The 14,363-nt window shown below is 46.1% G+C and overlaps 1 protein-coding gene across 7 annotated transcripts in view; it reads right to left on the bottom strand.

Moving 5' to 3' along the window:
* The window catches only part of DAPK2 (death associated protein kinase 2), a 119,922-nt gene that overhangs the window by 10,229 nt on the left and 95,330 nt on the right, over positions 1 to 14,363 (bottom strand). For 5 of the 7 annotated variants that reach the window (XM_040492931.1, XM_040492930.1, XM_040492928.1 and 2 more), the window contains 5 exons: positions 10,668 to 10,716; positions 9,843 to 9,869; positions 6,806 to 6,958; positions 5,744 to 5,789; positions 1,966 to 4,244 (listed from right to left, as the gene is read on the bottom strand). In XM_040492931.1, coding sequence (XP_040348865.1) covers positions 3,636 to 4,244; positions 5,744 to 5,789; positions 6,806 to 6,958; positions 9,843 to 9,869; positions 10,668 to 10,716 — 884 coding nt within the window. In that variant the 3' untranslated portion in view covers positions 1,966 to 3,635. Of the gene's footprint in view, positions 1 to 1,965; positions 4,245 to 5,743; positions 5,790 to 6,805; positions 6,959 to 9,842; positions 9,870 to 10,667; positions 10,717 to 14,363 lie in introns of those variants that run through there. The other 2 variants (XM_040492929.1, XM_040492933.1) reach the window with 2 other exon arrangements.

Here is a 14,363-nt window from a genome sequence, read left to right on the forward strand (position 1 = left end):
TAAATGAAAACTCCTCCTTTATGGCAGATGGGCCTAGCAGCAGCCCCCCCACCCCCACCCCACCCCAGTCCTTCCTCCCTCTAGGTCCCAGTGAAACATTCCCCTCTTGACACCCCCTCAGGCCACTGTCAGCCCCACCCTACCCTTGACTCCACTGTTAAAATGCCAGCTGTGAACATGTGGTGGGGAGTCAGGTGGATTCTCTGACATTCCACAGGCCTCCTTGGGCTCCCCCTCAGTATCAGGTTCTGATGCCAAAGGGTAGGGAGAGTTGGACTGGCCAGGGGACAGAGGAAGGTCATGGTCTCCTCCTCCACCTTCCCTGAAAGACTTGGGAGCGCTTCTTAGTTTATTTCGATTTGTCTTTGGAAACTCTTAGTACAGAAAAGGGTCTGCTTATAAAACACCTAAATAATAAATAGTTAGTAATGACTAGATATGATCACAGAGAAGATGAGTCCACTACTGTGAGGAGAATCACTTATGGTTCTGACTCCAGCTTTGGGGATGACCAGCTGGGTGACTTCAGGCAGGCCCTGTCCTGTCAAATGCTGTAAAGTGAAGGTGTCTGATGGTCCACTTCTCAGTACAAACAGTGAGTGACTCATGCCACGATTCTCAACTAACTACCTTCCCCTCTCTGTTTCCGGTCTCTCCAAATCAAATCATCCTCAACATCTTACTCCTTTAAGTGCATTTTATTTGGACTTTCACAATAAAGTTTAACCTGAGTTATTCAATTGGGGGCTTCCTTTCCTGAGGAAATCTGGCTATATGAGGTCAAGGTCTACTGACATAGCCAAAGGGACCTTTAATATCTGCAGTGTCTTCATGTCAAACAAGTACATCACAACTCATGACAGGGCAAGTAAGTTCTTGGAGAGACTGTAGACAGGCCACTTATACCCAGTCTCCCAGGCAAGGCACAGGAAAAAGGGCTTTGCTATCTTCCATTGATCCCAAGATACACAGTTTTGGATCTCTGAAATCAGGACTTCTTTCCCATCAATGGCATTTTGCCATTACTGTCAGTCTGAAACAAAGGCAGGTGTTTCAGAAGATGACCACACCGCTTCTGCCAGACATTGGGGGCCATTCAGCCTCAGACTGTATGACATTAGATTCTCTAATTGAAGTTCCTTTGGATCACACTGATTGTGCAAATTCAGAAAGCAAACCTGTGTGAATTCCACACGCGTGGGGCCCCTCTTGTCGGGGGGGATTTTCCATCCCTCCATCTAGCATGAAGGGTGAAAGACTCAGGTTTCCTTGCCTTCCCTTTTTGCATGGTGGCTTTATTTCTCATTTACCCTCTCAGTGAGGGCGTCCCAGCTTTGAGGAGAGGGGAAGCGGTCTCCTCTTGCACTTGGCTTTGTTCTTTCTTATTTTTGGTATATAAAATAACAACTCATCTTATATTTGATGGAAATATGGTCTCTTATATTTGATGAAAAAAGTTTCTGTAACCAATGTTATATGCAATATTTGAAATGATCTGGCATAATAATGGAAAAGGAGGTAGGGTTCTGAAAAAATGGCTGCATGGGGTCAAAATCTCATGTCTCCTCCTAAACCACTTGCCATCTGTGCTGCTCTCTGCACATCCCCTCCCTTGCCCAGCACATCAGGCTGTTGACTAGCCCAGCACCCATCATGGTTCCCTATGACTCTTGGGATAAAGGCAGAGCTCTTTGATATGGCAAAGTACCAATGGTCGTGCATCCTCTCCAGTCACATCTACACCATATACACACCTTATCCTCTGCCCTCCAGCTTTCTGTCTGTGCAATTTCAGCTTCCCATGCCCTCTCTACCACAGAGCCCTGGCATGACAGCTCTGTCAGGAACACTTCTTTCTCCCTGGTTTGCTTAGCTGACCTCACCTCCAGCATCACCACCTCAGGGAGGCCTTCCCTGACTAGATCAAACCCCCATAGCATGCTTGTGCAGCACTACATCCTTCTCTTTCATAGCGTGTATCCCACCTGCAGCCCTACATCTGTAGAATGTTCTTGTTTAATGCTGGAATCCTTTACCTGACTGTCAACTCAATGAAGGCAGGAAAGGAGCCTGTTTTCACTCAATAGTGTATCCCCTGTGCCAGGCTGAGTGCCTGGCAGGTGCTCAATAAACATTTGTCAATGGATATATGGATGAATCTGGGTGTCTCTGCCCCATAATTAAAGAGTAAACTCCCGGAGCCTGGAGCAGTTAGGGGAAGCAGAAAGAGCAACAGACGTATCATCAGAAGGCCTCCACTTTTGCCACTACAGTGACCTTGGGCAAATCACATCCTCTCTGTTTCCTCAATTCCAAATTGGGAATAACACTTACCCTGCCTATCTGACAAGGGTGTTCTGTGAGTCTGTGTAGTAACTTTGAAATGATACAATCTGGTCCCTCACCCCCAAGCTTCTAGCACAGTGCTGGGCCTACACTCTGTCCATATGAGCTGGCTGATGTCCCTCCTTTAGGAAAAAGGAGAGGACATAATACAGTCCTCAAGAAGGTGTGCTTGAAGCCTGGAGTCAAGAAGGGACCACTGAGCCTGTGCTTTCCAGTCTTAAACGCTCTGGAATTTCTCAGCCCTTTCAGGGCTATGCCCTAGCACATAAGAAAAGGGATATTCTTGTTGAGTCCTTTTTTGTCTTCATTTCTAACACAAGGCTGGGGCCCTCAGTCAGAAGGGGGAAAAGTGGAGAAGGGGGAGATACTGCCGCTTCCAACCTGCTGAAAATCAGCCAGGGACAGGGCTGGATGGGAACAGAGAACTGCATCTTCTAGGACCTGTTTCTTGGGACAATCGTTTAAAGGTATGAGACATTCCACCTATACCTGTCAGAATACATGAAATAAATACATGAAGCTACTAACGTTTCCTCTGGAGCTGAACTGTAATGTTAAGGTGGATATTTATAGCAAAGTCTCACTATTTCTCCATATACCTCTTATGAGGGTCGGGCATCCTAGGTTTCTGTCTCATCTGCATCAGCTAGCTATGAAAGACCTTGGGTAAGTCATTTTTCCTCTCAGAGTCAATTTCCTCATCAGTTACATGGAAATAATAGCAACAACAAGAATAATACCATCCACCTTTCTGCTCAAGGAGTTCTTTTAAAGATCAAAGACAGTGCTTGGTAAGTGAAAAGTCAGTGCAAATGGAAGGTAATATTTTTCTGTGCATTTTAAATTCCTCCTTCTGCAGCAGGAAAGCACCAAACTGGTTTATTGTTATCCCTACTTAGCTCAAAGATTACCCAAGATCTGCAATTTATTAAGACATATAGGTGGGAGGTGAGATGTGAAGAAATCCATTATCACAGATCAATTACAAGCATCTCCCCGGGGCCAGCCATCCTCCCTCTGGAAAAGGGTAGGCTGAGAGGTACTCATTCTCAATTGTTTTAATAGCTTGGCTGCTCCACCAGCCACCTCCCAGAAAACCAGGTTGGTGAGAGGAGGTGCAGAATGAGTAACTAGCTAGCGCCTTCCTGATTCTGGATTCTGTGAAGGGGGTGGAGGGCTATGCTACATACACACACCCTAAGGATAATTCTAGCTGATGCTCTGGCAGGGCACTTGGGAACACGCTTCTGCAAATCATCCAGGATGCATTACTGACTAGATTCTGGTGCTCAGAGTTTCAAGCCAGCCAAGACTTCCTTGCTGCATGATCTGTCGAGCTGCTCCACTAGGGACTCCCTGGTGTCCCTGCAGAACACGGAGCCCAGGCCATCTGTGTTCTTACTCTCCAGCTGGAAACTGCCCACCAGTTCCTGGATCCACTGTAGGTCTGCTGAGAGCTCCTGCCTTAAAGCTTCAAACTGTGCCTGCAGATGGTCCAATTTCCTGGCCATGCTTCCGAGGCTGGACCCTGTGGCCTGGATGTCTTCTCGTAGGAGCTTCTTCAAGGACTCCACTTTGCGGAACTCATACTTGAGCTGGGAGAGGTCGTGCCGGGCGCTCTCACTCTCCTCCCGGTACCAAGCTTCCTTCTCATTGTATATGGAGACCAGAGCCTCCACGTCGTCCTGGATGGTGTCATGGGTCCCTGCCAGGGCACGGCATCCCTGGTCCACCTGAGCCACGTCCTCTACTACACGGGCAAAACGCTCAAAGTTGACATAGGTGTTATTGGGAGGCATGCTTGAGTGGCATTTGAGGGTGTATTCTCTTAGGCGCTTGGTCTTCAGCTGGGCAGGCTCTGTCTTCTGCTGTTCCGGGGCTCTGACTTCTCCTTTGGACTGGTGGGTGTTTAGACAGAACAGCCAGAATTAAGTTGATGCCAAATCCAAAGCGCAGTTCAAGGTGCAGGAAGAAGGCACACAAGCAGCCTCTTAGGCATTCACTGCATGCATCAGGCCAAGGGGAGGACCATGGTGGGATGAGCATCCCCACAGATGATAAAAAAGACTGAAGAGTACGGGGGTGCGGCCTCCATGCTCACTTCAGGGCAGGGTGGTCCATGGCCATTAGAGAAGGTCTCCACACACATAGCATTTAGAGGTGCTCACATAGACAAGCAGACTATAGCCAGGACTCTGCAGGCATCCACTCCACGGCAGGAGCAGACAAGGCCATGGCTGACAGAGGGAGGCTGAGAGACCTCTCTCCTTCAGGACCAGGTGGCATCCTGGGCCTCAGCAATACTAAGCATGCTAAGCCCGAGAAGCTGCCTAGCTCTGTGCTCTGGGCCCACTCAAAACCTAGAGGGCCCTTTAACAAGCAGATGAACCTGACCTTCTCCCGAGCACTCCAGCCCTCCCTGGTCTCCATCCTCCATAGCCCTACCTGTGCTGATCTGCATGCTCAGATCAAGCTGGCTAGGCCTCTCATTTAACAATCCAGGTGATTTCCTCCAGGTGAATGGGAAATCTGGTGATGCTCTAGGAGCGCACATCTCATCAATCAGCAGAAGTAGGGCCAGAATCCTGGTCTCCTGATTTCCACCCCACCAAAGTGCCTTTTTTTTTTTTTTAATTTAAGTAATCTCTATGCCCCAACTGGGGCTTGAACTCCCAACCCCAAGATCAAGATTTGCATGCTCTACAAAGTGAGGCAGTCAGACACCCCTGGCCATAGTGCCTTTAACTAGCACTTTACTGTACTGTGAGCAAGACCCTCCACAAACCAGTAGCTGGGAGCCCAATTACCAAGTAGGCCAGGCTAGAGTCCCTCTGTACCCCCCACCTCCCCAGAGGGAACAGCATCGCCCAGAGAGTGGCCATCTCTCCTCCGTACCAGGCTTCCATCTCTGAGCCCGATTCCCTGAGGTCTCAAGGTGCCTAAAGAAGCTGGCTGACTGGTTGGAGTGTCATCCTTTATTCAGAGCCCCGAAAGTCAGAAAGAAGGAGCCTTGGTTACAAAGTTGACATTTTTAATTGTCATCGATTTCTATCTACAACTTGGGAGCCCTGATTACTGCTTTGAGAATGACAGCAACATGCCCTCTGACAAAGAACACTTTTTATGATGGCCCCAAAGGAAAAGGGTTTCAACTGAGGTTTGTGAGGGCTCCATTTCATAAATCACCTGAGCCCATGAAATATAAATGTAAACCTATAAACCTATTTGAACAAACCCAGATCAGTTGGCACCCCCCAACTGGATTTCATCTGTGCCCCAGGGTGGATGTTTCTAGCAAAGGCCTTTCCATGGGCTGCCTGCATCTGGCCACCCCTCCTGGCCCTGGCAGCAGACCAGGGACCTGCCCGCTCACTGGAACGCAACACCATGCCCTTACCGTGATCCAGGGGTGTCTGAGAGCCTCTTCAATTGTGAGCCGTTTCCTGCAATGAGGATCAGAAAACAATGACAATCCATGAATACAGAAGCTGAGAGTGACAGTCTCCATTCTTACTCTTGTCAGACCTGCATTTTGACATTCTTTGACCACTTCTATCAAACCAGAATAATGGGGGGGGGGGGGATGCAGAGATGGCTGGGGAATGGGCTGAATTCCCTGCATCCCAGAGAAAATGGTCCAGGCGGACCCCTCAGTAGAATGATATTATGACATAAACCCTCATCTCTGGTCCCAAACTTGAAGGGCTTAACACCACACTCTAGGAAGTCATAAGTGTTCTTGTGAGCTTTAGCTCTCCACAGCTAAACCTTTGGCCTATGTTTTTCTATTTGCCTCCCAGATCCCTTCTCTGCCCTTCCCTGCTCAGGTACTATGATCTGACCTAGCACCGCCCTTAGATGGGGAAACCAGGCCCCTGCACTCTCTCTGAAGTCTGTGGGACCAAGAGGACATGACCTTCTAGAATCTGTGGATCTCACTCCTGCCCCATTTAGTCCATGCTCTGGCACCAGGCACCTTACAATTTCCTGCCTATCTCCTACTTTGACTCTTCAGCCACAGGGCTCACCCTGGGCCCTAAGGAGGGGTAGGATCAACAGGTCTCCTATTCTCCCACTTACTGACCCCTCTGAGTCTGCCTCCACCCCAACACCCACTTGAAATGGCTTGGAAACTCTGCCACTTTCCTTTTCAAAGACTGTAAAAGATAATGTGTCCTAGAGAAACCTAGGCTGACTTCCAAACACACACACACACACACACACACACACACACACAGAGTTATTTGTATTGGGGCAGGAAAGAAAGCAGAAAGACTTGAGCAAACAAGATGAATGCCAAGTCTCAGCTAATCCACACTTCTCAGCACCTGCCCAGATTAGACCACAATGGTGCGGATGGCAGCCTGTGGCAAAGAAGGAATGGACTAGCACATCTTTGGGGGAGGGGACAGGAGATGGTCAGTACTTGAGAAGCCCGTGCCTTTCTCTGTCACCTTACCGGGTCTCTTTCACCAGAAGCTTCCGGATGAAGTCCTTGGCTAGCTCGCTGGTCTGGCTGAAGAATTCTTCATCAAAGTCGTAACTCACTGCTGTGATATTTGCTAGCGTTTCCTGCTTTGTGTCTCCCAGGAAAGGGGATGCTCCACTTAGGCTGAGCACACAGAGAGGGAACACGTGACTATAGGAAAGTAGATGGAGGTGGAGGTGATACAGTCAGGGAACCCTGACTCATACTATTGCATGGGGATGCGGAGGCTCCCAGCAACACCGCCTGCCCACTCTGGGCAGCCAGTCAGCAGCCTTTTCAACAAACTGAGTCCGATTCAAGACACTTACAGAGCTTCTACTAAGTTCTTGACTGAAACTGTGTCTTCAAGGAACTCGAAAAAGCAGGGGAAGAAACAGAGACATGACTCTTCATAATCCCAAAGAGAACAAAGCAGAATACAATGGAAGACCAGACAAAGGACTAGGGGGGCACAGGACAGAGGGGACATCCAAGTGCAGGCTTCATGGGAGAACTGACATTTGTATCAGTTGTGTCCTGAAGAATGAAGAGGTTGTCAGTAGAGGAGGAGACGGAAGGTGTTCTAGGCTAAGGGAGCAACTTGAGCAGAGTCTGAGAGATGTGGAAATACATGGACCAGTAGGGACTAGAAGAGTGTGTAAGGTTCCCCTGCAGGGTTTGTCAAGAGGTATCATTCAGGGGTGCCTTGACTCTTGATTCTGACTCTTGATTTCAGCTCAGGTCATGATCTCATGATTCATGAGGTTGAGCATCTGACTCTTGATTTCAGCTCAGGTCATGACTTCATGATTCATGAGATTGAGCCCCGCTTGGGATTCTCTCTCTCTTTCTCTCTCTCAAAATAAATATTTTAAAAAAGAAGGTGTCATTCAAATAGTGACTCCCAAATCTACTGTTTCCTGACTCATATCCCAGCTTATGGGGTTCCTCTCCTTAGATGTGCCATTGTCACTGTGCCCTAACCTCCCTCCATGAGCTCCTTGCCTTGATTAATTATGTTACCTCACAAATGCACGCAAGTTAGAACACAGGGGTCACCTCTGACTCTTCCATCCATTCCCTCACCACATCTAACTGGCCCAAAAGTCTTATTGGTTTTATTTACTAAATATCTCCTAAAGGTTCTCCCCATCTCCACTGCCACTGTCTTAGCATAGTGGTAGCAAGGTGCACTGGGAAAATGCTGATATTTCATTCCTCAAATTGAATTCCAGCTCTGCCACTCATTAGCTGTGTGAACCTAAGTAAGTTACTCAACCTCTCTGACCTCCAGTTTCCTCCTCCATAAAATGAAGAAAACTCTTCAGCTCACATGATGGTTGTGAAAAATAAATATATTTACAATGTTACATGCAATCTTGCCCCATACTGAGAGCTCTGGAATTGGTGGCCATTACTACTATCTTTGTTAGAACACAAAGAACCTCCTGTGACTTCCCATTTTCTATAGGATCACGTTTGAACTCCTGAGCAAGACACTGGAAGTTGGTCCCTACCACATGCTCAGCACATTTCACCACACTTTAACAGGCTCACTGTTCCTTTCTTCAGCAGACAGCCCTTCTCTCCCTTTCCACCCAGAGAATTAATCTCATTCTGTACAGGCCAGTTCATATTAATCTCAATCTCTTTCTCATTAAATCTCCCACAATCCCAGCAAACGAGTGTCTCTCCCAGCTGTGCCTCACACAGGCATGTTCATACATCAGCATAATCTTGGTCCTATTGAGTGCAACTGAGCTGTGTGGTGTCTCCCTCCAACACAGGGAGCTCCAGGCACGCAGGGCAGACCTCCTCCATGTCAGTATCCTGAGTGCCTGGCACAGTGCCCACCATGGAGCAGGCACTCAATAAACTGTGTAGAATTCAAACAAGCTAAAAGAAGACTATATGCTTTGTACACACTGGAATTCCTTAATATTTCAAAATGGAAATCCGAGTTCTGAAAAAAAAAAAATCAAGGTTTTAAGAGCCAACACAGAATCTGGAACCATCGAGCAATGCATCAAGTTCTCTTTCTCTCCATCCAGTTCTTCTGGGGCTTAAAAAAAAAATACTGATGGCCAGACTCCATCCCTGGCAATTATGATGTAATAGATCTGCAGTGGGCCTGGGCAGTGTTAGGTATTAAAAGGTCTAAGGTACAGACAGGATTGAGACTCTCTGCCATAGCTCAGAGGGGTCCACCACATTGTAAAGAGCTCCCAGTCTAAGTGATGCTGGAAGTCAGAGAACTGGTTTACAGGAATGCGGAGAGATGGTCCCCCTCAGCTGGTGAGTACTGGAGCCCCCATGTCCCCTCTGGGACAAAAAGAGCATGTTCCAGCTGTGCTGTTGGGAGGGAAATGGTTGAGAAGCACTGATGGAATGAACACCAAGCGGCGCTAGGAAGTTTGCACACATGTCTGCTTATTTAACCCACACAGCACACCGTGGCAGGAAGTTTGTGATTCTTATTTTCCTGATGAGGAAAACAGGCCCAGAGGTTAAGTATCTGCCCAAGGTCACAAAGATAGAAAGTGACAGATCCACTGCACATGGAGCTACACAGGAAATGTCTGCTTAAGCAACTTAATACTTCAGGGGTGGGAAAGAGACTCTGGGGAGAAAGACGAGAGCACGTGAGAGCCAGGGAAGGAAGGGGAGACTGGGAGAGAAAGAAGGAGCGAGATGGGGAAGGCACGGCAGCCTGAGGGCTGTCCCAAGGCTTCTGGGTGAAAGCTGACTTTCTCACAGGAAATGCAGCCTGGGTGAGGCTGAGCGTTGGATGCCTGGCCAGGGTAGGGATGCAGACAAGGCCCAAGGTCAACCCTAGGGCCAAAAGTATGTAATGGAGCTAAAAGCATGGAGCCTCAGGTGTGCTGTGTGGATTGAACACATCTGGCTCGTGGTAAATGATTCATGAGTAAAACCAGTAAATTCAGGCTGCCTGTCCCTACCCCTCTCTCATTCCTCCCAGTTCCCCAGATCCAAGCTAGGTTGGGACCCCAGCATCAGGGATACTCACAGGATGTAGGTGATGACGCCTATACTCCTGCAAAACAAAGAACAGGCAAGTCAGAGCCACCTGGCTCTGATCCCAGCCCAGCAAGGGACTCCCCCCCATGCTTCTCAAGGGGAAGAGTCACGTGCCCCTATACAGTGGCCTAAGGATGTCACCTCAAGTCCATAGCCCTCTCCACTCATCCCAGTCTTCAGCAGCAACCTGGGATGCATCTGGAGTCATCAAGCTCTGGACACTGAGTCCGAGGACCCAAGTTCAAGGTCAGACTTCTGCACTTGCAGGCTGTGATTGGGGCAAGTCCCTCATGATCTCTGAGCCTCATTCTCCTCATAAAATGAGGTTAATGATAACTACCTCACAAAACTTCTGGGAGGATTTTAGAAAACCAAGCAATCAAGGTACTCACTCAGCCAACTATAAAGCCCTGTTCAAATGAAATGAGTCCTGTCTGTGCAGAAAATCAATCACTACGGTATCCTCAGGCCCAACACAGCTCTTAGAGCCTACAAGGCTCTCAGTGATCACTTGGTTGATTAACTAAATAAGCTATTGTTACTATTTCTTTATCATAGCTGTGGCAGGCCTCCAGGGTGAGTCTCTCCCCTTGTCTCTGCCTCGGCTGTGTTCTAACAGGCCTCAGGTCCAGGCCTGGCTGCCTCCAGCTTCTCTGGGCCACAGGTCCAGCACACCGGGAACAGCCAGAGGCTCTGAACGTGTGGAGTAAGGGGTTTTCATGGTCAAGCAGGATGATGTCAGCCAGAGTCAGAGTCTGAGGTCTTCTGCCCTTGAAAGGACCCCAAGGTCACCTGGGTTGTCTATACAACTTACCACATGTCAGCCTCCAGGCCCAGGGGCTCGTAGTTCACAATTTCTGGAGCTGAAAGAAGCCATATTGAAGAATCAGCAGGAGTATGAAAACGAGAAGAGACGGTGATAGGGAATTTTAGGGAGTTTGGTGACAAATGTCTCCCTCCTGAATCCTCACTAAGGAAAAATCAACAGATGGAGATAATCTGCGTCTAAGAATTTTGAGAAATGAAGTTGCCTGTTATCCTGGTAGAAATATTTTACAAAGAGGCCTTAATAGTGAGGAAGAAGGAAAGGACAGAGGGATGCCTGGAAGAGGAAGAGGAGGGTGGGGTAAGGAAGATGCCAGAAGGGGAAATGGGGCCTGACAACAAGGCTTGCTTTAGAAGTCTCTGGTGGAAAACAGTCAGGTCAGCGCTGGAAGGTCATAACGAAGAAAAGAAGGCAGAGAGGGAATCCACGTTCCTGAATCTGGTCTGAAAGAGGGACACCTCTTCCCTGAGAAGAATGACAACAATCTGGGGCCAATGAGATGAGGAACCTGAGGTGCCCGAGGGGCATCCAGGCAAAGATGCCCCGGGTATGGGAGAGTGACTTGGAGCCATCAAATCTGGAGTCATCGTACAGGTGGAAACGGGAGCTGTGTGGATGCTGTGGTGACCAAGAGTGGGTGCAGAGTCTAGGAAAGAACAGTCTACCCAGGACAGAAGAGGACCAAATGCCACCCAAAGATCAAGCAGGCAAACACTTAGAAAGTGTGTGGTGTCCAGAGGTGCCCTGACTGTGGGAAGTAGAGATAAGGGTGTAGACAATGCTACAAAAAAAGCTTGGTCATGAAACTGAGGAGAAAAAGAGGGGAATAGCTAGAGAAGGGAGAAGGCCTGAGCCTGTTTAATCATAATGGAAAAAGGGAGAGGGTGGGAAAGGCTACACTGGTGCATCTAGAACAATGTTAAAACTACTGCATCTGTAGCATGTGACCACCATCCCCCTCCCCCTCTCTAATTAGAGACACAAGGAACCACTTTTCTGGTTTTGCTTATTTTTTAGCTTCATTAAAAAGATGTCATCCCAGAGATAATGTAGTCACTTGATCCCCCCCACCCTCTAACATTATGCTTCTAGTGTTCACTGAATGTTCATACATGGTCTTTCATTTTCACTGCTATGTAATAGTCCACTGTGTTAATATGTATCATCTTTCAGTCATTGTCCTCTCAGTGATCATTTGGATGGTTTCCACTTCTATTCTTATCAGAACATTGCTATGAACTTTTTGGCACAAGTCTCCTCACAAACATGAAAGACATTCTCTAGCACAGTGATTCAAAGTGTGGTCTGAAGACAAAGAGTCACTGGTCCAGACACAATAGGTCCAGAAATGGAGTAAGCTTTTAGAAACTCGTACAGCAATATGTCATTGCCATGACATTCAAATTGTGATGATTATTCTAGGGATTTATTTTTCTTGTGTCTTTAATGAAGAAGCAGTCCAGGACAGATTGAAGAAAAAAAAATTTTAAGTCTTTAACCATAGAGAGTTTGAGAAGCACAACTCACTTTCCAGGCTTATCTGTTTGATACACATATACACTCACTTCTGTTCTCTATGTGGATTTGCTTGTCTATTTTCTTCTGTGCTTTTCTTCTTCTTTCTTGGTGTTTTTTATTTTATTACTTCTCTTACTGTTTTCCTTTCCTACTTATTTTTGTAATGGCCACCCTTGAGACTTTAGGATGGCTATCTAACAAATTCTAACATAAGCACTCTTTTGACTCTCCTCTAATAATACAAGAGCCTTAGAACACTCATTTCAAGAACTCCTTCCTATCTAACATTATTTTCCTCAATTTTTAGTTCTGTTTTTTAACCCTGCAATTAAAACATCCATGACCGTCCATCACTGTCATCATCATCATCATCATCACCACCACCATCATCATTTTAAACAGAAAATGGCTATATTTGCCGAATGTTTACTTATTTCTTTGCTCTATTACTTCACACAGTGAGGTCTTCCTTCAGAGAACATTTAGTTCACAAGCACATCTTTAGAAGCTCTAGTAATAAAGGTTTGTTGGTGGCTTAATTGTTTTATGGTTTGTATTGTTCTTTTTTGAATTTTTGGATTTTGCTATGTTTTGCCTGAATCACTTATCCTCATTCTTGAAATATAACTTTTGCTGGGTGTAGAGTTAAGAGTGTTTTGGGTTTTTTTTTTTTTTGAGGATTGTAATTGGCTTTATTAAGTGATTCATGAACTGGACAGCATCCCATCTAGCAAGTAGAGAGATGCTCCCTAATCATTGTTTTTTAATTTTTCCTTAGTTCTTGAAAGATAATATTCTATTGGACATTGGCTTCTACTGTTGTTTTAACAAGTACACTGTCAAATTTTTATTTATTTATTTATTTATTTATTTATTTATTTATTTATTTATTATCTGTCTTTTCTTCCTGGCCACTTTCATGATCTCTTTGTCTTTGGTACCCCGTAGTTTAACTATAGTGTTAACTACAGTGTAACTATAATGGATTTATTTATTTATTTATTTCTGTTTGATATACATTGTCCTTTCTGTATCTGGAGATGCATGTTTTCACAACAGTTCTGAAAATTCTCAGCCATTTTCTTCAAATGTTGATCCTCTGTTGTCTCTATTCCCTCCTCTGGGACTCCAAACAGACCTGTGTTAGATTTTCTGTTTTCACCCTCTCACACTTGTCCTCTATTTCATATTCCTGTATCTTGATCTTTCTGTGGTATTTTGGCTAATTTTATTCAGCTCTGCCTTTCAATTCTTTAATTCTCTCTTCAGCTGTGTGTAATCTGCTGTTTAACTCATTCACTAAATTTTAAATTTCTAGAAGTATAGAATTTCTTAAACTTCTTCCTGGTTCTTTTTAGCATTTGCCTGGTCATTTTTGACAGTCTCTTGTTGCTTGCTCATTCTTATGATTCTTTTGTTTCTATATACATTCCCTTGATTTTACAGTCAACGTGTGATCATTTAAATATCTTATGTCCTTGGATGTCTAAGTCTTGCTAGTCTCTGATTGAAATGCTGATACATACACTTGCCTTTGGGAGAGGACCTCCTCTTGAATTTTCTTGCTGCTCACAGCTCCAGCTCTAAGTTCATATTTCACTGGCTTTGGAGGTGGGGCAGGTGATGCGGGAAGAGTTACTACCCTTAAAGATTTCTCTTATTTCCCATGAGTCCAGAATTTCATTAGAAAGAATATTTTTCTCAAGAATCAAGTTTTGTTGCCAGAGGGCTTTTGGAAGACCAGGTCCACCATGCTCCCAGAAGCTGATGGTAACTTCTCAATACTGTGTCTCAGGTTGAAGTTTCAGAGTAATGGTGGGAGTAGGACAAGTAATTATAACCTGTTTCTCAGGAGTCCTGGATAAAGAAAGTTATCATAATTTGGGCAGAGGCCTAGAGAAGTCACCCTGTATATCTGTAAGGTGCAAACAAAACCAGTTCTAGGCTAGAGCTGGGTCATACTGGCTCACAAGGGTCAACTGTGTGTATCTCTTCCCAACTCTGAATTCAGTGACAAGTTGGTAGCTTAAAATTGGCAAATGCTATAAATTAGGGTTGGGTTTGGTTTTGTTTTGGAGACCCAGTTGTTAGACATTGAACACTGTATCACTGGAAAGAACCCTCCATAGTCTGGCCCTAGCCATCAATGTCTCACTCACATGGCCA

This window comes from Herpailurus yagouaroundi, unplaced genomic scaffold, assembly GCF_014898765.1.
Source record: "Herpailurus yagouaroundi ecotype Mexico unplaced genomic scaffold, PumYag 184, whole genome shotgun sequence".
Classification (NCBI taxonomy): Eukaryota; Metazoa; Chordata; class Mammalia; order Carnivora; family Felidae; genus Herpailurus; species Herpailurus yagouaroundi.